At 42.7% G+C, this 25,189-nt stretch overlaps 1 protein-coding gene and 1 long non-coding RNA gene across 5 annotated transcripts in view; one reads left to right on the forward strand and one right to left on the reverse strand.

The window, feature by feature from the left end:
• Positions 1 to 25,189, forward strand: part of LOC135580728 (uncharacterized) — a 171,410-nt gene that overhangs the window by 105,616 nt on the left and 40,605 nt on the right. The gene's annotated exons all lie outside the window — the stretch shown is intronic.
• LOC102087545 (vascular endothelial growth factor receptor kdr-like) overlaps positions 1 to 25,189 on the reverse strand; it is a 131,187-nt gene that overhangs the window by 8,968 nt on the left and 97,030 nt on the right. The window contains exons 17-29 of one of the 2 annotated variants that reach the window (XM_005512832.3): positions 24,476 to 24,611; positions 23,081 to 23,185; positions 20,572 to 20,685; positions 17,186 to 17,274; positions 16,180 to 16,345; positions 15,532 to 15,629; positions 14,443 to 14,565; positions 14,223 to 14,334; positions 9,498 to 9,597; positions 8,805 to 8,910; positions 7,222 to 7,346; positions 6,900 to 6,978; positions 4,831 to 4,925 (exon numbers count right to left, since the gene is read on the reverse strand). In XM_005512832.3, coding sequence (XP_005512889.2) covers positions 4,831 to 4,925; positions 6,900 to 6,978; positions 7,222 to 7,346; positions 8,805 to 8,910; positions 9,498 to 9,597; positions 14,223 to 14,334; positions 14,443 to 14,565; positions 15,532 to 15,629; positions 16,180 to 16,345; positions 17,186 to 17,274; positions 20,572 to 20,685; positions 23,081 to 23,185; positions 24,476 to 24,611 — 1,448 coding nt within the window. Of the gene's footprint in view, positions 1 to 4,830; positions 4,926 to 6,899; positions 6,979 to 7,221; positions 7,347 to 8,804; positions 8,911 to 9,497; positions 9,598 to 14,222; positions 14,335 to 14,442; positions 14,566 to 15,531; positions 15,630 to 16,179; positions 16,346 to 17,185; positions 17,275 to 20,571; positions 20,689 to 23,080; positions 23,186 to 24,475; positions 24,612 to 25,189 lie in introns of both variants that reach the window. The other variant, XM_021279989.2, reaches the window with a different exon arrangement.

Raw genomic sequence — 25,189 nt, forward strand, 5'->3', positions numbered from 1 at the left:
CAGTTCCCAGTTTTGCTGTGCTAAGTCAGATTTCCTGGTACAGATGAAGCTGAAAAGTCTAGGGATTCAACTAGACAAAGGAAAAGTTAGCCTGGATATTAAGTAATATTTCACAATCTTTTTAAAGTTTTCTGGAGAGGTGTCAAAGTTGTTTAGAAGACACCACAGAGTATAATCCTGTACTAGCTGGAAGGCCTAAATGACCTAATCAGATTTTTTCACCCTACCATATGAACCAGAGGTCTTGTTAGAGAAATACTGAAATCGTCAAAGAGCTGGGAAATCATTACAGAACTGTTTATTTTATGTGAGAGGGAGCCAGTTTCTATTCGCCTGAAGCCCAGGGTCAATTACTTGAAGAGGAGCACAGAAAATACAGCTGACTGCAAGGAAATCACCCTGACCAGTGAGGGACTGGGGTACCCAGTTTAGCACTTATTCCCAGTGCTGTGGAGCAGCTCTTGGTGCTTTGCAATAAGCTGCCCAGGTCTCTAGCTCTCAACAGGAAGAACTAATAGACTGTTGTGTCCATGTAGAAATCATGGCCTTGTTCAGAAGCTGAGCTTAGGGAAGATGAGAAATTGGGCTGAGAGCTGCCAAGTAGAGCAGTTTGTCTTATGATCACATCTCATAATAACATGTAGGAGCTTGAGGGCTTTACAACAGCTTTCGTGGGTGTTTAATGAGGCACAGGGTAAGAGTGATTAATTTTTAAAAATTTTTCTGCCATGAAAGAAATAAAAGAGTTATTTTTTCTTCTGATAGTTACGACTGATTCACAGTTTGCTTTAATACATTTTAGACAGGGCACTGCGCAGTAAGAGTTTCATCCTGGGTTCCCCTCTGGCAGTATTGGTGTATCAGTAGTCTGCTGGCACACAGAACTCAAGGGCATCAAGAATTCGTTGTTTTGAAACACTTCTAAAAACAAAGTACAGCTAGAATAAAGTTTTATCAGGCCAAAGCCACCCACTCATTGTGTCCGCTTGCATGTGTGGCAGAGTTGGTCAGCTGTCCCTGTCAAAATGCAATGAGATAAAAGCACCGCAGTCAAAACCAGGCTGGGGACCACAGCGTTTCACTCTTCTCCTTTTAGGCCTTGCCGCTGGAAGCATACAGTGTAATCCTAGAGAAACGTGGCTTACACAACCACCGAGTAGCTACTCATTCAAAGTTACTTATATTTTGGAGATCTCATGTCCGGTCATAATGCAAGTACATTTCCTCACCACAGAAGAACGATCCTCTGAAATTAAGTTCTGCTACAGAGCAAACATATTTCCATGCCTCATTTTTCCGAGCTGCTGCAAAAGGATTGTGGCCCTGTCAGCTGGGTTGCAGTTTTGCTGGGCACCTTGCAGTTGGACATGAATGCCTGATGCTCCCGAGCAAAATCAGTTTGTTTCAATATGATTGCCTTGCCTTAGGCCACATTTGGCTTTGGCAAAGGCAGAGAGCCCCCAGAGATGTGATCTGGGTGCATCGTCAGCTGAGCCTCAGTCACCTGGAGCCATGGGACTTGGCCACAACCAGAGATGTCATTTCAGAGCAAGTGAGGATCATTGGGCTGGGGTGGGGGCAAGGGAAAGGGGGAGAGAGAGGACAACTGAGCAGATACCAAACCTATTATAGTCTTAAACAATAACTGGATTATGGAGTCTCTGGAAGAATTTTAAAGCAGTGCTTGGCAGTTAGATGTTAATATTGTGAGATGAAAGCTGACACCAGAGTCATCCCATCATAAATTCCCTCTGTGGTGAATGCGCTTCCCTGAATACTAACTCCAGTGTCATCACCCCGGTCAATCTTCTGTCCCTCACTACAGCTACTGTTGTGGCTTTATACTGTAGCAGCATAAAATGCTTAGAGCTCGGAAACAGTTATTCCAGTCCCAACAGCAATCCCAGGCCCAGAGTATCAGATTAATCTTTAATAAACTCTTGACACCGACACTCCATGGGGTGTAGTGTTGCCAAATTTTAGACTCGGCCGAGAAATGAATGCAAGATAAATAAACAGCAAGATTTTGGCAAAAAAATAATAAATGCAGCTACCCTGGTTTAGAAAACATGCTAAGCCTTTGAACAGTTTTGTTTTAGGAAAGGCAGACTGTTTGAAAAGGATCCAGGGTAAATGTTTTTGATAGAGATACACAATTTACAAGGTTGACTTTATCTCCCCTGTTCAACCAGTACTCTCTTCTGACCTCTCCTAGACTATTCTGTATGCTTTTGAGGCTTGTTTTTCAATTCAGCAGTGGAGGAGCGCCAAGGGGTGTCATGTCCTCAAATGAGAGGGCATCAGGATGCTCTGTGACTGTGTAAAAAATACTGTTTGTGCCAGCGAGAGTCTGCAAGATTAACAAAAAAAGAAGCTGACAAAATAGCTTTCTCAGCCGAACCTCGGACACTCAAGAAGGATGTGGCCAAGAAGAAACACAGCTCTGTCCGTTCAGTGGTAGCTGGGGTGCTGGGAATAAGGAAACAACAAACAGATCTTGCTGCATGGTTTGCTTTTGGAGCAGAGCTCTGTTAGGATGGTCTGTGTTGGGTATCTGGTGGTGAACGCAGTCCCCGTGGAAGTGGTGACCGCAATGGGGAGAGCCCCAGATGGGGTGGGTCAGGCAGAGACTCACTGAACCCACAGAGCTGTGTTACTTCTCGGTCAGTACCAGGGGGCCTGATAGCACTTCAGAAGGTTTCCCTGGTAATCTTGAAAGAATAGGCTGTTAGGGATTTTTTGTGTTTCCACATCTGGCTGGATGTTGATTTTCTGATTTTCAGCAGAAAGCCTGGAAAGGGGAGAGAGAAAACCTTCCTTTGCCAACTCCTTACCCAAACGGGAGAGAAATGCAGGAGGGGAAACAGCAGTCAGAGGCGATTGACAGAAACCTTCAGAAGGATAAGTCCTACAAGAGGCTGTTTGTGTGTGTGTTGGATTTGTGTCAATGTGACCTCATGCAGAAAAGAGAGGTAGATCAGCCCAGGTAAAGCATCATAGTAATGCAGTTCCTGACATTTGCACTCCTTTTTTTAGAGCTGGTGCCATTTGGTCTCCATAGCAATGCACTGTGCAGAAATCCTCTCAGCATGTGTGTAGGATAAAAACATGGAACTGTATCTAGATATCTGCTGATGCCCCAACAGGTACAATGCTGGGACAATACTACAGGGGAATACATTATTGAAGTCACACTCTTATCTAGCATTTGAATGCTCCTTGTTTGTGCTGCAAGGCTCTCCATATTTCCTTGCATAACCTTTTCCCTTTTCCTCTTTCTCCTCCTCTCTTGCCTTCAAACAGCTGGGAATGTATGGTTTTAAGGCCTGAAAAGACAAAGCAAGCTCCTTGCATCTCGCTTTTCTTTCTGAGCAGGGGAGTCAGTCCCTCTGAAATACTGCTGGATTCTGCCCGTGCACTCTCATGGGAACTCACCCTTAATATTGCAGAAATTGCACGAGTTTTTTCTCATCTATCATTTATCTTTAAGGTAGAAAAACGATGACTTGATGTAGAACAAGCAGTTGCTCTGGTGGGAAAGATCATTGAGTTTAATACAGAGGAAACTAAGAGAGATCATCAATAGGATTCAAAGAAAACTCCAGGCAATTTAGTAAAAGTCTAATTAGCTTAATTAGCTGAATATACATGAAATTCCTTGCTAGGGAATTGTTTATTTTTTAATATTTTGGGTAGCTATTTGAAATTCTGCAAGTTGACATTTGAATTGGTAAAATGGGTTACTTTTGTTATTACTCTTCTGTAGGAAGGTGGAAAAGACCTATTTGACTAGTAGGTCACTTCTCTACCAGTGTCTGATTGTTACAGAAATATAAAGAACTGCGGGCTGACCGTTAGCTAAAAGCTAAAGATTTGCTTTGATTCTTCTGTGATTGTCTGTGGTATGAATGAATAAACATACAGAAAAGCTTCTATTTGTAAGCCAAATAGAAACAATATATTTCATAGGATCAGGAAGGTGGTGGGATTAAAGGACTTCTCTGTAGGACTGTCTTCATAGCTATGATAAAACAAATACAGAAATCACAGTTCTGGTAAATGTCCTTGCTTTGCAGTGCTTCTACTATTTGCTATACATGCCTTCTTCACTTTTCTCGAATCACATCAATTGCAAAGGTGCCTGTCCTTCTGGATGTCTGAAGTTAAACATCACTTAGACACTGGTATAATAACATGTTATTTTCTGGATGAATAAATCGAGTTCTTCAATCTGTGTTCCATCAGTAAAGGAGAACACTGGAGAGGCAGTCAAGAAATGGCTGAAGTGTGGATATTCTCAGCTCTTTTGCTCCTGTCATTCACCATGTGCAGAATATTCCGCCCCAGGAGATCAGATCATGAACATGAGGCACCGGCTTCACTAGACAGTACTCTCTTGTGCTTTGTTGGGTTTTTTAATGTGATTCAGAATCACAAGGCAACTTGGCATTTTGGAGGAAGAGTTAAATTGATTGACGAGACGTTAGGTACTCAAAGCTCACGAAATGAGTCTTCATTTTAATCACACAAATCAACATTTTTCATGTGAATTAACTGTCCTGTAACTTAAATGCAGCATTGCAGCATTCCTTTCAGAGATCTGCAGCTCTGGTTTGTATTCCAGTTCTTTCTGGAACCAAAGTTTACATTATAACTTTCTTGATCTTAAAATATATTAACCATACTCTTTCAGTTCTAGGACTGAAATCCAGAGCTTTCTACCTTGTTTAGGTAGTCTAACAGTTTTCCTTTTGGAATCAGAAACAAAATTTCAGAAGCGTTTTTCAGAATAGGACACTGCCTTAGAAAGAAATACCGAGAAGTACTCACGCCAGAGCCATGATCCCGTACGGCCAAGAGCGGATTTCCAGCCTCTTCGGGCTTTTTATCTCATCTGACGTCAACACCATCCCACTGTCTGACTCCTGAGTAGCAAAAGGAAGAGAACGTGAGGTTTGCACCAAAAACTCTGAATTGTGTGCCAGGTATTAAGTGCTTAACACATAGATATGTCCAGTTGTTCTATGACATTAAGCCCATTCTTCAGAATATTCTCTTATCAGGACCTGTATTATCAGTTTTTATCCAACTGTTCCTGCTAATGCTGCTATTTAGCCCGAGAACATTTGCCTTGGTTTTGTGATGATAAAGTTTTTGAGCTGTATTTTGAAAGAGCCCCCTTAAAATGATGTATCAAAAATAATTTGACATTTTCAAACTTGATATTAAGCATGACACATGGATAGTATCTAGGTAGGAGAGCTGAGATAAGAATAGACAGAAATTCATAAAGAATATATCCAATAATACTGGCTGGGCTCCTCAGAGAGAAAGTACCTTAAATACCTGCTAGAAATACACTATTAGAAACATTTCCATTTTAGGGAAGTGGAAGTTCACCATCATTTTGGCAAATGCAATGCTTTGCAAAGATATATACCCTAAACGGCTCACTGTACTTTGGTTATGGATTTCTTTATGAGCTCTCTGACAAAACTGTCTTGATTAGTTTTAAAGTTGAGGTTGTGATTCCACTGCACTTAAAGTTGGGTCTCATGGTTGCAGTTAAGTTCAAGCTGTTATTTTACACCAGTTCACAGCCATGCACAAGCCTTGTTTTAAGTAATTTTTAAAATATTAAATGTTCAAGGGGGTTCCTTTGCATTTGAAATATTTTGTGATGCTGAAAAGCTGCATGTCTGTCTGGCAAAATCAGGAGAGCAAAAGACTTCAACACGGGAAGTGAAACTCTAGTTAGTCTTACTTACCAAACGCATTAAAGCAGAAAAACTAACCTCAGCAAACAATAGATAAAAAGCAAAAGCCTTTAATAAATGCTTTGGCAATATATCAGTTGTTAATGAAACTTTTTCAAAGTATAAAGCAAAATCTGAAGTTCATTAGGTCTGTGAAAACCTCAGTAGAACACAACTTTCCTTATTGGTCTTTATCTTGACTATTTCCCCTTAAAATATGTGGTCTAGAAACAATTTATCTGAGCGCTGCTTTGCACTTTGCTTACAGAAGAATTGTTAAAGAATATCGACAGACACTAGAGATAAGCAGCACAATTACAGGAAGGTGTGGTACGGTACTTCTGGAGTGCCTGGGCATCTCTTTGAAATCATGACCTCATCGCTATTCATGATTTGATATTTAAGATCATTTCAGTAACCCAAGTTACTTTAAGTTGCTTTAAAAGAACCATGTCACATTTATTTCTGATCTGTTAATGTATTATTAGCCTTTCTTGAAACTTTTTCCCCCTTCCTGTAAAGGGTTACTTTCATATGCCACGAACAGGGAGCATTTGGGAAAGTACTGCTCATGCTGGCCGCGGTAATCGCTGACCGATACCAGATCTTTGTGTGATTCAGAGGGACAGATTTTTATCCTGCAAGAGGAAAGATACAGGAGCCATGGAAAATCCTAAACCTTCTAATCCCTAAGATGTACCGATAATGGCGCAGAAATTACATCTGACAAAATACTAAGGAATAACGGGCATCGATTGGTGCTAACAAGAGAACAGATGAGAAATAGGCTGTATTTGTCAAGGGCATGAAACGTGTCTAGGACAGGTTGTGGCTGGAGACTCTTCCCCAAAGAGCTGTTTGGAGTGCGAGAAAACATATTGAAATATATCATATAAAGCCCCTTAGCCTGATCAAAGCCAGGATAATAATGCATGAGCTTCTCTTTAAATTACTTGTTAAGCTAAACGCAGGTCCAGCTTTGTTGTCACACAGACCTTTGTGTGAGATGCTAGGGCCAAACCTTCTGCTTGATTTAAAGCTTTTTCTTACCAGACACATTTCAAAAGCTGCAATAAGTGTTTCTGGTGCTGGTGACAAGTGATCTGTGAACCCGGTGGAGAAAGATGTGGTCACGTCGCTTACCTCGTGCATCACTTTCTCCTTTTCCACCGGCACCTCATCAAATGTCTTCACACTCAGTGGTCGCTTCTTGCTGTTGTTACTGAAAGCAAGAAAGTTGAGGGGTCAGCATAAAACCTACACCAGTTGGTGGCTCAACTAACATCCTGACAGCGCAGTTTCCTGGACCAGTCTTCTTTTTTCAGCTCTTGTAACTAATAAACAATGCCCTGACAAACTGATCAGTCCAACTCCTATAAAACAGCCATCCTGAGAGAGGACATCAGAGTGACCAGCTATATGGAACTTTTCTTACCCTTCCACCCCCCACGTATGTTTTTCTTACCCCATTTCCACTGCGCTCCAGCGATTAACACAGTTGTTCAAGTTTTCTTCCACAGGACAAGTTTTGGAGTTAGGTTCTCCATCGGGGCACAGGGTGATGTTCAGTGGAATATAGTCTTTACCATCCTATATAATAAGTAATAGAAAATAACACAAAGCTGGTAAGGATCATTTATGTACTGCATCTCGGATGTAAAAGGTTATTGTATTCCACAGAGCTTCACTGGTCTTTACAGCAGTTACAAGGCTTCTAAATATCCCTCGCATATGGCACAGCGATGCGATGGCTGTATCGAGGGTGTCAATATATGTGCATCCAGTTTAAAAGTAGCTGGCGCCGACAGCTTTCACAGCAGCGTCTTTGCTGGGGTTGCAGCAATTTCTTTGTGATCGTTACCGCATTCCAGATGTGTGGCTGTTCTGCCTTAGTGAAGGTGAACAGAATTTCCCCAGTCTGCACTTCTATACTGTTATTGTGTTGGCTTCTTTGGGAATTCCAAGGACCAGTCTCAGGGACACCTATAATCCAGGTTTAAGCCGTTTATTTTGGAGGAGGGAGGGAGCAGCATGAAGTCACAAAAGCCCTATGGTCAATACGACTTTAACTGATTGTGGAATTAGCATAAGAATATTGCCTATGGATAGACTTTTGGCTTGTGCTCAGCTTGAGGAGTTGCAGCTTAGCAAGAGCCAGGCCTTAAAATGGTAGCCTTAAGGGATTTTATTGATTGTCCTTACAAGAAATCGATGCTGCAAGTTTACTGGGATTCAGTACACATCTTCATTAGCTCTGCCGTGTCATTACACCCCAGTAATCTTCAGAAATGACTCTTCCTTTAACTCCTAAAACTATTTGGCCAAATTTCCCTTTGCCTGGTATTTTTTTTTTTCATTTTGAGAAGCAGTTAAGTGCCCTGTTCCCTTGTCATGACTTTTATGGCTCCTTGATTTACTTTGGTGATAGGATAAAACTCACAAGGTCTTCATATTGCAAACTGGGCCCTCTTCGCTAAATTTGTTTGCAAACAGGAAGGAGCTGGAGGAGAATGTTCGATCCCTTCTTAAATTAAATTGACAGTTATATAACTGCTGTGGTTGTTTTTACTGAAGAAGAAAACAACCGATTTAACTAGTATGAATTTAATAATTATGTAATTGACTTTCTGAGCTTAAAACTGCATCATTTTAGAGCTCCTAAGAGCACTGATGAACATAAGCTCAGAAAATGAGAGAGAAGGTTCAGACCAACTACTGGCAGTTTACAATGTTGGAATCTAATTAAAACTGTTTGTGAGATAAAGCACTATTGTTCCTCTAAGGGGCAACAAAGCCTTTTTTTTTAATTAATATAAGTTTCTGCTTATTATGGATGGATAAAAATCTAGTTTTGAAATATAATCCCCTTTGAATAGTTAACATTTTCTTTACTCATCCCAGCAGCCGTTTTCCCTGTGACCTCTCTTACGAAATCAAATCTAATATCACTGCTCAACGTAGTCTTTACCTACGCACATGCATAACCATATCCACACAGATACACATCTGAGGTGCCCATTTGTGGATGGAATGTTTGCATTGCTGTACCTGCTGCACGTTGGCTTGAAGCAGATCTCCTAAGCGCTCCACCAGCTCCGTGAACGTCGGTCTCTCTGTGGGTACTCCGTGCCAGCAATCCAGCATTGTCTGGTAGCTAAATCAAAAACACAGCTATTAAGAAAGGAAAAGGATCGGAGCTTTACTCCCAAACTTTTTCTTTCTGCTGCTGCTTGTTTTGGTCGTTGTTTGGATAGTTTTGGATTAAGACAGCTTCAAATCTTCGTGTGCTGAAAATCTGTTCTAGTTTCCATGTGGGATGCTTTTTCCTTCCATATTCCTGCCTCCACTGAGCCTGCAGGCTTTTTATTTTCACCTAACCTAAAATTTGGCTGATAGGCCCCACTGGTTTTGCTGAAATAAGTTATGGCTGCCTAGTCTGTGTCACAGAATTGAAAATCAAGGCAGACTCTGATGTCTCCTGAACTGAGATTCATGAACGACATGGGGAGATCTGTTAATCTCGTTGGCAATGGTCAAGCTGGTTTTGTCTGTATTTAACATTCATCTGGGGCATTAGGACACCCAAGATAGGCACAACTACAATGTTTACTGAAAACAAAATACAAAATACATAGCTGTCATCTGATGAGGTCTCCTTCCTCCTCCACACTTGCATACAATCCCTTTTGTAATACTTAAGTGATACGTCTCAGCTCTCAATACAAAACCAGGAACTCTTACACTTCTGGAGTGGAGTACTCAGGAGATCTCATCCGGGTTCCTTCTTTGAGCCGTCGGCAAAAGTCCTCATCTATCTGCACTCCAGGGTACGGGGAGGCACCTGATGGGAGAAATAAGGAGGTTCCAGAGCGGCACAGTGCTCATTTCCCAGTACAGTGGATTAAACACATATCACTGGTATCTGTTGAGCATTTGAGATCGCCTAGAGCCCGGTAGTAAAAGAAGCTAGAGCAAAGAAGGGGTTGCAGTCACTATCTAGTAAATGTTTTGTTTGGAAACCCATTACAGACTCACTCTGTCCATTTAGAGATTTCAATCGCGCTGTCTCCTCTGCATTCATGATATAGCCAGGAGCACTCCAAGGTAAAAGATGGCAGAAAATAAATAAATTGTATTAGTTTGAGACTTCAAATGACCTGTTGGTCAGTGGTAGAACAGTTCCAGCACGTTCAGCTGGTTACATACTGTTTTCCAAACTGTCAGTCTGCCAGTATCCTGCACTAAGGGAACACACGTTAATTAAATAAGTCCTGCTCATCTTTCATTGCCTTAGAGCCTCTGGCCTCGCTGGCCGCTCTGTGTGCAAACTGTCGGCACCTGGTTCCTGCAGAAGACTGTGAGAACCTGGCAGTTCAGCCTCAGATGTGGAATTGTCGTCCTCCTCTCCTGGTTCACAGTTCAGTATTATAGATGTATTATGCAGCCCTACAGGTAAAATTTCCTTTGGAAGATGACCTTCCAAATTTTTAGCCTTGTTTTCTTTTCTGAGTGCGAGTTCCATGCTGTTTATTTTCAGAGCCACACAATTGTTACCATGAAACCGGGGAGGACAGTTCATGGCAACTGTAATTGCTTTTGAGAGGTAAACGTCTGTAAAGGGACCAGCAGTATTATATTAACTTGCACAGAAGTTGGCCTAGCAGGCATCAAAAGGAAGGAGTGAGACTTCTTTCACTTTCCTGTGTAAATGGTTTTCATCTTCAGAGCAATGACTGGTATGAATATATGTATGCACTGAATGCACTCTTCAACTAATGAGCAAATGGGGGCTGTGCAGAGGTGGTGATCTGTGTTGTGTGACATCTGCACCTGACGATGCAGCATAAATCAGGGGAACAAATACAGAATTCGAGAAAGTGCTCTGGCATCTGAATAATCCCGATCTCATAGGTAGAAGTCAGGACAAGACTACTGTAAAGTTTGAAAGGTTACTGAACCTCTTGTAGATAGACCTAAAAGATGTGGAAGCTTTCTTCCCTTCCTTCTCAGCAAAGGCTTCACATGCTGTACAACCCCTGTCTTTCACATTTTGGCATCCTGGAGGCTGAATGGTGGATTTGGAAAAGAATTTTAAAAGTCTTAACATAGGAGATTGAATGGAATCTGGATCTGTAACCAGCCCTCAAGGAATCCGTACATGATTCACCCTCTATAACATTCCTATTTGCTGCCTTTTTCCGCCCCCCCAGTCCCCATTTGGAAACACCATCATGTGCTGTACACTTGGGGGCATGACAAGCACAGCAGAAATCTTTTGGCTAGAAGCAGTGAAGAGGGTGCCAAAGTGTGGCTGTTCCTAGAACTGTTCTACTCTGTGAATCCGACCACTCAATCTGCAAAACTATGCACTGCGGAACAAAGATCCTGGCAACTTCCTGAGGGCATCTCACCACAGCACATAGGCTCTGGTGGCATTCAGGGCTCAGGGACACGTAGCCACAGCACATCTGAAGTCCCTTGATGTGCAAATATCAGATCACACTATTAAGATTGTTTCCTGGATTTGTGGAGATTGGAAATGATCAAGAGCTTCATTTCTGCTTTGTATCTTGATTTTTCCTTCCTAGTTACATCTTTAGCCTGTCATTATGATAATAACAACCTGGTGATTAAATGTCCAGCTCACGTGGCATCACCCATTATCCAAAGATCTCAAACAGGCTTCTATCAGCTCACAAGATCTCTCTGATGAAGAGATGGATAGAAACTGTAGCGTCACCTTCCCGCAGTTACACCATGACAGCAGGGTAAGGATGGGAGCAGGGTCTGAGGACACTGCCGTGTCCAAGCTCCTGAGCTGCTGTCTCTGTACATCTCTGAACATTCACTAGCCTGTCTGTTCATCCCACAGGCTCATCTTTACAAACCTACATATGGTGTTTTCTTTAGGGAAAATCTCTTCCAAAATGCTCAAGGATGTGGCATGCATTTGATACGGCAGCACTCTTTTGATCTTGGTTTTATTTTAGTAGGATAAAAATATGCTGTTGTTATACTACCAGCCACTGCTTGTTTACATAATTACCTTTGATTGCTTTTTGAACAGTGCACATTTAAACTCCAGGAGACACCGACGTTCTGTAATGCACTATGCAAGTGATTTCAAGATGTATTAAATACTGGTGGCCTTGCCTGACATGAGGTGCGCTGATCCCGTTTAAGTAATGCAAAGCTCAATGCAAACTCAGCCCCAAATGAATATTAAGTCGCTCAAGCCCTCATTTCTCTGTGCATCACCAAAACTTGCCCAGTCTGCCAGCCCTTCTGGAGGAAGCCTCTCGTGCTTCATTCAGCTGACCCTGAGAAGGGGCCCACATCCGAACCAAACTGTGCATTTTGCTAATCAGTATCTTTTCCTCTTTTAGAGGGTGCTAAGTCTGCGGCACCCAGTAAAAAGCAGCAGTACTAAATGGGAGCCAAAGCATACCCTGTAGCAATGACAAATAACTTGAATCCCCTGGCTCTCAATGATCTGTAAAACTTTTATATAAGAGAGTTCAATCAGTGCCACAAATCCTTAATTAAATATTTATCGTGTGAGCTGCAGATGTGAGTGGTGCCAAGCCACAGACATGCCTGGCTGATCTGTATGAAAAAGCCTCTCAGAGAAAATGACTGCTTTTGGATCTGTGCCACGGATTGAAGAAAGTCGTTTGTGATCTACGTCACAGCGAGGGCAGAGGCTGCTCTACGGATGGCAGCCCTTGCAGTAATTTAGTAGATTCCTCTGCATTCAGAAGAGCACAGTCTATTGTTCCAGGTAAGCACCTTCATTAAGAAAATAGGCTATCTAAAATTAAAAGTAACCAGATAAATTATTTTAAAAAATTGTTAAGAGATGAATTTCAGTGACCGTAGTTTAATTTTTCTTAGTTTTCGGTGTTAAAGGCCACATGACTTGAAGTTCACATCTGTTAAACTCTGTCAGGGCCTTTAGAATGGCATAAAGTTTGCCTTGTGCACTGGTCCTTGCCATTCATCAGCACCGAGTTCACCTGGTTCCCTGGAGATGCCGGATGGAGGGACTGTCCCCTCTGAGTGCGGCTCTGTGTGCTGATGCTAAAACATCTCGAATACTCTATGGGAACTGGGGCATTGACTGTGCTTCTGGATCTTTGTCTTTCTGGGGCGTTTCAAAACACTTGAGCAGGTGATGCTGTTACAGAGCCATGGAGGTGTTACAACAAAGTTGCAAACTCTAAATAAACAGGACCGAACTCTGGAGAAAGCAGTAACTGCCACTTGTTTTAACCGCTGGAGTATGAAGTTTCTGTTTTGCATGCCAATACAAACTAGAGAAAAGTGCAAATCAAAGACTTGGACTGAAATCAGGTTGTGATCTTTGCAGCCAGCCCTAAGTAAAGATTAGGATAGAAAGAGCTCCAGAATTCGCATCCAGATCTGGAGCTGGCATCTTGAGCTTGATCATTAATTTCAACTGATCCATGAACCAAAGATAGTCGGAGATTACAGAGTTTGCCTTAAAATTCAGCAGCTTAGGTTGACAATGCCTCTCGTTTTCTTTTGTCTGCAAATGTTGATTAAAAAGCCAGAGCTGACATTCCTTAATTCCCTCAGGAAAACAAAACTCGCCACTCTGCAAGGAGAATTTGAGAGTGGCAAAGTCCCGCTGTCTGTAAGGCTCCTTGTCTCAATTTCAGAGCTTTATCTCCTCGACAGTAACCAGATCTCAGTGAGGCTGAGATTTCTATAATAACAGCACCATAAGATTAAATCTATAGTACATAAAGAACACCATTACTATTCTTTCAAAAATGTTGTGGCTTGCAAATGATATGGCCAGCAGAGTATGCATTTGCCTGTTCGCTGCCAAAATGACTTACGCAGAGTCTAGCGCTGATTCTCCTATCAACCTGATGGCATCTGCTGCCAATACTTTTTTTCTTACTTAGAAAACCTTACTTAGATTTAGTGGGGAAGATAATCAAGCTGGGATAAAATGTCATGTGGACAAAGTCCCTGGGCTGCCACCAGCAACATCAGAGCACTGTGTCAACCGCAGCGAAATCCTCTGCGACCTTTGAGCTGTGTGGTTTCCCAAAGCAGACTCCTTAGGGGAAAATACGGTTTGACAGGGAAAATTCTTCATTGCTCTCAAAGAAATATTTCACTCACGAGCAGCAGAGGCTTCAATTATCTCTGCACTCTGTTGGCTTTAATTATTACAAACGTTGGGGCCAGAGTTTGGGATTTTGTTTTGGTGTCCCCCCGCCCCTCTCCCTGGTATTCACTGCTTTAATGGACTTTGCTGAGTGGAGTTCTCATTGACTTCAGCCCAGTGACTTTATTTTTCACCTGATCTGCACTGTGTAATTGTATTAACTGCAACAGAACATGGCACCACATTATCATCTTCTGTTTCAAGCTTCTCATAGCAATAGAGCCATAAATTAGGGGGGAAAAGAAGTTTTAAACCATTCTTACCTAGAGAAAATATTTCCCAGAGCAGCACTCCGAAAGACCATACATCACTCTGTGTTGTGTAAATTTTATCGAAAATAGCTTCTGGAGCCATCCATTTGAGTGGAAGCCTTGCCTAAGAATGCAAAAGACACAACATGTTGCCAGAACTGTTGCTACTAATCTGCCCAAGCCCTGGGGAAAGAAAAACTTGACATTAGCATTTCGGGTTTCTTCCACTTACATCTCCTTTCCGTACATAATCAGGGTCTTTATAAATATCCCTGGCTAGTCCGAAGTCACAGATCTTAACCACGTTGTTCTCTGAGAGAAGGATGTTCCTTGCTGCCAGATCCCGATGGATGCACTGCCAAGGAATGAGGACAAACAAGGTCAGAGGGGCCGCCCGGACAACAAGCCCCTGCTAAAGCTGATAGCATGAGACCTTCGGAAATGGGCAGATAAATGAACTTTGTTGTGAGCAGGTTAGAGAGGCAAAATGTGTGTGGGAATCTGCTGCAAATATACTGTCATATGCAAAGGAGAAAATAACTCGGGGAACAAGCCAAATATTGCAGGTAGTTTTCTGATTTTTCTATGTGAAATAACTTCCATGGTTATGGTGAGAGGGAGGGAGTGCCATTTACCACCTAATTGCTTTGCGGCAAATTTGGGAGAGATCAAAAAGCAGCTGCAGCTACATTTGCAAATGCAGTCCCATGAGTGTGTGTGAGACGGGGGTAGTTAATTGCACATAGGCAATTACTGTGCTTATTATTTCTGTGTGAACCAGCAAGTGCAAACTTTCCATTTTGTGCGTACTTTGGCATGTGTATTGCATTCTATTTATTTCAAAAACAGGTGTTCCAAAGGCTACAAACATACTTCTTTCTTTTTGTATTGAAAAGAGGCGCTAAGTTTCCTGCTAATCTCCAGCATTACTGACAAACTAAATGAATAGCTGGATACTCCTTCATTTTCCAGTAGTACTTTTGTTGACCATATTGGAAGGGTCTTTATCTATGAGGAGGCTTTGCTGCATTTAATTATGATACGGTTACATGAATTGCCTTGCAGTCTGTATTTGCACCTTCTATCTAAACTGTCACGTTACAGCTGCCAGCCCTTGTAGCCAAGAACGTGATGAATATCCCTTCACAGTTTCTTCAGTGCTGCTTATTGCTTGACCACCAGAGCTAGTGTGATCTCCAACACATTAATATAAGAGCAAAAACCAGATTAACTCAGGCTCGAAAGTGTATTTGTATTTCTTCATATCAGATAGTTCCGATTTTGTGAAATATGTGCTGCCCCGAAGTTTTAATGAGCTCACTTTTCGGGAGGCGAGAAACTCCATGCCTTTTGCCACTTGGAAGCTATAGCAAATGAGATCCTCCAGGGTCAGGGGCCGCTTGTACAGATCCTCAGCATCTAGGAGAGATCACAGACACACAAACCGCTACAGCAACGGCTACAGACTGGTTCGGCACTGGTGCCACTCGCATGCTGATGAGCCAGCCCTGCATCTGAGTACAGTTACATGAGTTCTCTATTAGCATTACAACTCTGGGTTAGGAACCGCTGACCTAGAGGCAGAACAGATGATTTAAAAAGTTGTGTCCAACATCAATCATGTCATTTAGCCAGGGAGCAAACAACATCTGGGGATAAAAGTGAGGGAAACTATTTACAGTAAGCGAGTGAGGAGACTGGGGACAGATGGGCCCCACAAATCTTCTGGTAAAATATTGCTATTATTCATCTTACACAACAGGAGCAACTTTTACATGCATATGTTACTGCAAATCTCTTTTTGGGAGAAAAAGCTGGAGTGGGGTACAGGCAAGAGAAAGAATTGGCGGTTTCAGGAACAAGTCAAGCGGTGTAAGGGCTTGTAAAGTGTGTGACGGTGTGTGTGGCACTAGCCAAGTACCAGAAGCCTTTACAATAAAAGATTTGGGACTAGGTAGGTTTGTTTTACCTTCTTCATCATCTTCTGAATCGCTGTAACTCTTATCTTCAATAAATCCTGAGCTGGCAGAGCTTCCTGTGCTGGCCACGCTCTCCAGACGCCTCTTGATCAGTTCGGTCAAATCACTGTTGGACTCATCCAGACTTTTCTCTGCTTGGTCAGAGGTTTCCTGGGACTAGAAATGGTAGAAAACTAGTTTTTAGCTTTGGATGATGCAACACCTGGGGATTAAAAATGTGTAACAGAATGGCATATGGAGAAAGTGTCCTCTGGAGATGAGCTCAAAACATGTTTGAACATGAAGTTCCCTCAATGGCAGAACTAAGGAAGCCTGGTTTCCCATTTATTAATACAGGACCTCCCATTTCACTGATAACAACATAAATTGAGCTAGAAGCTGGCTGGGTAAGGCTGATAGATGAGCAGAGAGACATTCTAATTCTGTACTTCTTGCTTTCTTAGGGAATCATGCTAAAAATGTGCATGATGTGCACTGAAATGCATCTGTCTCACCCTATCCCGGGGTGTGAGACATCACGAGTCCCTGCAATTCGTGAAAACAGTGGGGAGAAAAGAAATGTTGAGGGACTGTACCAGGAAAATCTTCTCTTACACAAAGTATCTTATGTACTTTTATGCCTGTACATAATAATAATAATAATAATAATAATAATAATAATAATAATAATAATAATAATAATAGACCAATCTAGGAAAATAATCTCGGGGAGCAGTTTCTGCAGGGCTTTGATCAGAGAGCCATTGGATGCTGTATTTCCACAAGTTAGTCCCTTCCTCTCCCCAGTGCTCATTTTTAGCCTCCTGTGTCTTCCCCCACATCCTAGTCCAGTTTGTTCCAGCACCACTGTTTGTGTGGTTGCAGACAATCGTGTGGAAGCCAAACCCATTTGGTGAGAGAATAAAGTGCCTCTATAAGTACCAATGCAGAAAAAAATCCACCTCGTGGTTGCTAATTCCCTGCCTTGTGACTATGAGAAGCCTGTCGTCTTTTTACCTTGTATGCAATGAAATCTCCTCGTTTTCCTCTTAGATAGTTGGACAGATTTCCATATTTGCAATATTCTACTATGACCATTAAAGGACCTAAAAAGACAGTGAAAGTCAAATGAGTTTTGAAGCACTGCAAAGCGCTTCATACTAACTTATCCTCACAAATCCTTTTCAAAATAAGTAAATACTGTCATTCCTATTATGAAGATGAAGAAATTAGGAAACAGAGAAGTGACACTCCAGAAGCGTGCAATTGGTAGTGGATATGGAGAGAAGGGATTACAGGACAGATTCTTAGTTTTCCTCCTAAGATGGTAACAGTTGGTATTTATTCCTTATTTATAAACAAAGGAAAATACAGAATGATGAAGAAGAATACACAATCCCACGTGCTGTTGAGGTTGTTTCAGTCTATACATAGATCCATAGCATGGGGCAGTCTTTGTTCTTCCCTGCTGCCTTCACAATTGTTTGTTTTGGGTGGAGCTGATGCGCTAGAGGCAATAACAGCATGCAGGGTCATAGGCAGATCTAAATCCAAAATTGCAAAAATATGTAGGCAAAAGTTTTTGCAAGCCTGGAAAGTCCTGCCAGTTTCTTCCTTCTGTGCAAACTACTGTACAGTTCAGTGCAATTGCTGCTTTTAGAGACAATTCTGTGTATTTTTGAGAGCTGCTTGAAAATGCTTTTATGTTTCAGTGTGAGCTATTAGAAAAGAGAAAAGCTTCATTCTGTACCTTTAGCATAATCACTGCTTTTTGTAATCATCAAATATAAGATAAGGTGAAATTGTGGGACGAGAATGCTTATGAACATGTATTATTATCAGTCCTTTCATGTCCAGAAACCTGTTTCAGTCTAGAAGGTCCGTAGCTCAGACGCAGGAGTTTGAACTTCAAAGGAAAAGCGCTGAGAGCTGCACTTGGCCATTGGGGAAGGAGGCAGCTCGAAGCTGCTCTTCTCTCTGGATTGTATCAGAAATGCCCACATAAACATGGACGATATTGACTGAAGAGGCTGCGAGCGGGGCTGGAAGGGACAGCAGAGGGGTCGAGGAGGGAAGAGTGAACCTCAGAGATGCTGGCTGCTGTGTCCTGCCTGAGACCAGGTGACAAGTACCATTTGGAAGCAGATTGTTGCATTAAAAGGAAGATGTTGAATTCTAGCACTGATAACCAATGGCTTGCTGATAATAACATTGTGTATTTCTGCTGGGGTCTGGTGCTGCACAAGAGATCTCTGGGGGACATCGTTCTGAAGAACCTGAAGTCAAATGTCCCTCGTAGATGCCCTAAGGAAATGTAGATTCTAATACAGCTTTAAAGCTTCAGTTAGTGATTTATTCATGGTTTTGAAATGCTTCCTAGGCACGTCCTCTGCCTATTTTATTTCCTCAGTGTAAAGCATGTACTATGCATTAGTTTTAGCTGGCTTAATATCAGACACTCAGCCAAGGTGTTAAAATCTGTTACTTGTTATATGGTTAAAATAATATATGTGCACACTTAATATCAGTCTTCATCAGGAATACCATTGTATGGTTACATAAAACCTGACAAGGAAGGAAAGAGCACTCTATTCTGCAGAGAATCATGGGATGCCCTGAGTTGGAAGGGACCCCCCAGGATCATCAGGGAAGGGTGAGAGTTACCTCGTCACCCAGGAGGGCAGTTGGGATGGAGCAGGCTGGAGAACGGGAACCTGAAGGACCCTCAGGAGAAAAGTTCTTCAGACACTGGACAGTCACAGTATTTCATCAGTTACTGAGCTGTGTCTTACTATACAGCTGGAGCTCTGTGGTTGAATTAGTGCTTTGGTTAAAAACTATTGACCTCTTCATAATGCTGCCATGTTTTAGGCACCTAATTTTATTTTTTAATTTTTGACAATCAATGACAAGACAAGGGGCAGTGGGTACAAGCTGGAACACAAAAGGTTCCACTTAAATCTGAGAAGAAACTTGTTCCCAGTGAGGGTGGCAGAGCCTGGCCCAGGCTGCCCAGGGGGGTTGTGGAGTCTCCTTCTGTGCAGACATTCCAACCCGCCTGGACACCTTCCTGTGTAACCTCATCTGGGTGTTCCTGCTCCATGGGGGGATTGCACTGGATGAGCTTTCCAGGTCCCTTCCAACTCCTGACACTCTGGGATTCCATGTGGTTTGTATTAAGGCACCTCATTGACTTGACAGGAGAGGAGAATCACCAGCATTCACTGTGTTCCTTCCCCTCTACTCACAGTCCCAAGGAAATAGTCCTTGCCTGTGCATCTCAGTGTTAAACCCTCCAGCTCAATCTGGCCATCCTCCCGTACAAGCTTTCGGGGTCTGCAGTGCTACGACAACCCCTGCGAGCTCCCCATTCGTGGCTCCCAGGTGACAGCAGCACCTGTGGCTGCTGCTTGCTCCTTGACAAACTGGACTGTCTTGCTGGAGGGAAGATTTCTGTCCTGGCATCCCACCAAATCTACCTCAATGCAGTTTTCTTTTTCCCTTGTGACTGGACAACTACATGTTCTTTGGGAAAGCGATAGCTTCAGAGTCAGAGATGACAGCAGGTGTATGCACCGTCTCTCTCACTCTTTCCCCTTCATTTATTCTACTCTGTTTTTTCTGCCCTCAGCTCTCCTAAATCTGTCCTTTGGGGATTGTTTTGAAGGTTCATTGTAAGCAGTAAAGAGGCATCTTTGAGACTTGTTACCCTGAAGTTAAAGCACAGTATAGTAAGAGACAAGGATGCTTTATATGGCAGTATGGGAAGGGATGTTTTAGTGACTAAGATCTAAGATTTATGGGGTCCTATGTTTAAATGTGCACTTTTCAACAGATTCTTTGCATGATGTACAGCCAGTTGTGTCAGCTTGGCCTCTTGGAAGTCCACGCTGTTGCTCCATTAAGCTTTGGACGGCCTTGGCCTTCCTGTGTACTCCACAAAAAACTGCCTGCATTGGCCAGGCAAGAATGAAGTGCCTGGGAAAGGAGGAGGCCGCAAGTGGCCAAGTGCTCAGCCTGGTACATCCTCCTGATAAGGCGGGGAAGGAGAAGGACCTTTGAAATGATCAGTAGTGCCTATGTGGAGGAGTTGGGCACCTAATTGCAATTAAGGATACTGCCTCCCTTCAGTCCATATTCCCATTTGTAAACAAGCTTACAAAGGACAGAGAAAAAAGAAAACAGAGAAGTGAGAACACTGGCTGGGAGAAGACGTTCAGAAACCATTGATGAGTGGTGGCTGTATTCCACAGCAGCAGAAGCTCTCCTGTGAGCAGAGCTAGAAATGTTTGTACTTGCATTAACTGCACATGCATGAGGCTCGAACTCCACCGCAAATACACCCAAACACCATTGGATCTGAAAACCTTTTCTCCTTTGCTCCTTATTTACTGAGAACTCACCTCCCGCTTTAGTGCAGGCTCCCAGCAGGTTGACTACATTCAGATGATGTCCTATATGGATGAGGATCTTCAGTTCAGACATTAAAGCCTTACATTCATTAGTAGTTGCACATTCTGCTTAAGATAAACAGGAAAAAAATCATCTTTACACAACAGGATATTTTTAACAGGACACAGCAAGATCCTGTTTATACTTGGAAACAAAAACCAGCCAGGTTACTTGCAGTATCTTTGCCTTTCAGACTCTTAAACAGATAATAAGTCATCCGTTTCATTGTCTGTTGACCTTTATGAAGAGGAATAACACTTTATCTTTTGGGTGACTCTTCCTTTCTCTAGCATGGGTTATGGGGGGTTACTGCCCTGTAGGAGAACCCTCCCCCCAAATCAAGCGCCAGGGAGCCTTTGCAAGGGCTGAATTTTGCACACTTAGCAAGGGAACAAACAATCGTCCCAAGCTACAACAGCACACAGATCGTGTTCCTCCATCTCTAATGGTGCTGTTCAGTTTAGTTGCACTTCTTTACAATACCTCCGAATATATTTTTCACAGTACTGAGCGATTCTCCACTGCAGGTGATGGAGGAATCCAACACACCTGTAAGTTGGATACTGGAGAATGTGGAACATCACTAAATCTCAGCCCTGCCAAGATCTCATCGACCCAAGAAATACATTTTCCAGCAAAGCAGAAAGGTCATATTTGTATGTGAGCCAAGAACCTGACCCCTGGTGAAGCACCGGCTGGCCAGTTACCCTGCAGTTTCATTCTCTTGTGCTGCCCAAGCTCAGGGGGCACTCTAAGACCGGAATGTTGTTCAGATGTTGGCTTGGTACCTCTGCCTTCTTTCCAAAACTTCCGTGATGTATTTTAACAAAAGGGGCTGTGTCCTGTTTCCCCTATTTTTGCCTTTGCATCAGATTTAAATATGAAGAAACGGTTACGTAACAGATCACTTGGTGTGACAAATGTAACCTCTTTATCTCTTTGTAGAGTTCTCCATAAACAAATCTTTCAGCAAATTGTGTCATAAAGAAGGAGCTATTCCAAGCCCAAGATTTCTTCAGTCATCAGTGTTTGTGGATGGGTGTGTACATGGGTGCTATTACTCCTGATTTACCCTGGCATGGGCTGGAACACATGCCTGGCAAAACCTAAACAGAACAGCTACAGAAAGTGTGTCAGTTAATCTTGCACATTAAGTTTTAGCCTTCATGCCAGAGCTGATACCAGCCTCCTCCATGGAAATGACAGATAATGCTGGAATTACAGAAATGCAGACATCTCCAGAGCCTTTTCTTCTTTCTCCTGAATGAATTGACTCACACTAGAGAATCTGCCTAATTTGAGATGGATTATGGGCATGTTAGATGAGGAGAGACATGTTAGAGCAGGAGGCTGCTGCCTCCACCAGGGGAGGAAGGTGTAAAATGATGGAGGAACTGCCAAATAGTTTGCTGAATATGTGCAGGCAGGGTAGAGTTGACATGAGGATCAGCTGAGAAGCACAGGGTGGGGGTGAATGAAATCCCAGAGCTACCCAGGGCAGGAAGTTTTGGATGGAGAAGGGAGCGTGTCTGAATTGAGGGCTTCCAGGGTATTTCAGGGATCTGGAGATGGGCATGGAACGGAAGAAACAGCAGGAGGAAGATGATCTGAAGATCCACTGACTAATGCAGAGAAAGGAAACCAGATTTGGAGGAGGTCCAGACAGGCAATAAACTGATGTTTTTGGAATTGCAGCGAGGTGGGAAGCAGCAGAGCATCCGAAGAAGTAGCAGAGCATCAGGAGAGGCAGCGAGCAACAGCAGCCAAATCCGGTGATAGAGGTTCGTGAATGGTGGCGTTGCAGGGGTTAATACCGGCATGTAGCAGCAATGCAGAGCAACGTGGGCTATGAAAAGCCATCCACTGAGCATCGATCCTAGCTTTGAAAACATCCTGAGTGAACAGCTAAAAACCTCCAACCCAAGGAGTCAATGTACTGGCTGTTGCATTTATTCATAAGCTGTCTGCAGAGGCTTTGTATGTAAATATGAAAGATCAGTCTCTAAGTTTCCCCCTTCCCCACCACTGAATGGTAAAAGCTTTCCTTAATTTCAGTAATTGCAAGCAAGTTGTCTCTAATTCACTCCCTTGGCATTGCTTTTTTTTCAACCCCTTGAACTGTTCTACATCTGGAAGGGCTGAGATCGAAGGCTTGGATCCAATTTCAGACTATCTAATGTAATTACATTCTGTAATCTGTTTCCCTCCTAACCCCACAGACCTGGAAGCTGCTGTTTTCCTCCTCTAGGAATACAAGACTTAATCAGCAGCACCGCATGGAGCCGCTTGTCGTTTCCTACATATTAACATCCACTGTATAACGACTAATTGCTCCCATATGACAAACCCACTCCCTTCTGAACACAATGAACTTGGGGCTGGTTCGGAGCTGGGAACTGGAAACCTCATCGCCCGCAGGTTCCCTGAGGAGTCTTGTGAGAATCTCAGAGGAATATGTACCTTTAAGCATTTTTACGGCAACTGTTTTGCAGGTTGAAGATTTATCAATGCCAAAAGCAGACGCCTCCACCACCTTCCCAAAAGCACCATGACCCAGTGTTTTACCTAGAGAAGCAAGAGTCAAGAATGAGCCAAAGGGGACTTAAGATAGTCTGCATCAGATAAGAGGTAAACGTGCATTCTCAGCTGTGCAAGAAATACAGACTCCAGTGCCCAGGCACAACGTAGACCGACAGTCAATAGAAGCCTGTATCACATATTTACAGCATATGGATATAAATGGTGTGATTTATATCCATATGACTTTAATGCAATACAGTGTGTGATAGAGTAGGATAAATAAATCTGGATTCAGCCAAAGGTAAGGCTGAAAACATACACATGGCTGAAGGGTAAAAACATCACACATAGTTGTCCTCGAGCCCAGGAAAGTCAGATTTTGGTTTAAACACGGAACTTTGGAACCCGGATCTCTCATGAATCGTATCCATAGAGATAGCCAGCTAAGGCACTCAGACACTCAGAACCCTTTAGCCCTTTAGTTATTTGATGTAAAAGCTATACTAAATGGAATTTAAGATGATCATCTCTGTTTCTCCTCTCATTTGAATTTTCATGCTTGTATTACCTAGTGTGCTCTGGGGGCTCTGACCCGCAATGCAGCATAGTACAATGAGCATCATGGTCTGGCTTTTTAGTTCTGCTAGTTTGACCCTATGTCTAACCAGCATCTCATTTTTTGTTATTTTTCTCTGGCTTCCACCTTCTTCCATGTTTTCCAGCTAAAGCACCAAGAGCACACACAGATACAGATACATTCCCTGCACTCACCATTGCACACAGATGTTACTGTTTCTCTATTCAAACACAACCTGCTTTTTACATTTTCTTGCTCCATCATCCGGTGAGCCGAGCTATTGAGTGAAATTTGGTTCATTTTTTCATGATAGCTCTTTACAACTCAACGCCATGTTGAAACAATGCATAAGGAATTGATTATTTGATGAATTCATAGATTTATTCAAAAGAAAACTCTTTGAAAGACCGTCACCTTTCAGATTCACTTCTCTTTTCCTCTATGGGTGTGAAACCATAATTTTGACAGGGATGGTGCCTGGAGGTGCCTTTTTCCCTGTCAAGAGCTTGGCTTCACTTATTCGAGAAAGAAAAAGAGGTGATAGGTATTTTGAGACAAAATCATCGCTTTTCTTACCAAATCCCTTGTTTCACCCCCCCATTAAGGATGACCCTCAATGCTGTGGCTCAGTGCCAGCTCTCCCCAAGGCTGGTGGCACTAAATGACAGGCTGCTTCTTGGGTTATACAACAGATCCACTGAAACTGAGGAGCATTAAAAATCATCATTCTTTACAGTAACCATACCCAAACCACTCACCCAGCCGCAGTCTGTCTCTTGGAAACTCCCATTTACTGCTGTCGTAGGGAAGACGGTCACACTGCTCGTCAAGAGGCATTTCCTCGGGATCCATTATAATTGACAGGTATCCTGTTTTAATATCCGTGGCATCGGGCTAAAAACAGGGTGTGGAGAAATTATTCACAGTATTTACACAGCAATTCTATTGGGAGAGCTGCCGTCTACAAGAGAGAGTGCTGGCCGGGGAGTTCCCTGGATTCCAGATTTACCCCTGAAATTTATTCCAAACCATGAATGTATCACTTCAGCTTCCTGCCTCTCTTTTTATTTTAATACCTGGGGAATCGATGTTTATGTACACCTGCCACTCAGGGGTGTTGGGAAGAGTCACTGATTAATGCTGGTAAACACTCTGAGGACACAAAATCTATCAGTGTCTTCTACCCGTATCTATTCAAGGAAATCAGTGCTTTTCAATGGGAACTCCACACGTTGCACTTCCTCATGCACTACGGAGCATTTTGGCATTTTCGTAGCGTTCTGTTTGGAACTTTACTGAAACTTCACTTTTTTGAGTCACAAAATGGAGATAAAAGAATAGCAAGACGTGGGGACCAGATAAGCTGTGTGGTTTGTGCTCATTTCTAGAGCAGGGCTCCCTTTAAAACCTGTGTTTCAGAGAAATCTTATTGGACGAGTGCTGAAATCAATCCCTCATTTTTGAGGATTTAG

The sequence above is a fragment of the Columba livia genome, chromosome 12, assembly GCF_036013475.1.
Source record: "Columba livia isolate bColLiv1 breed racing homer chromosome 12, bColLiv1.pat.W.v2, whole genome shotgun sequence".
Classification (NCBI taxonomy): domain Eukaryota; kingdom Metazoa; phylum Chordata; class Aves; order Columbiformes; family Columbidae; genus Columba; species Columba livia.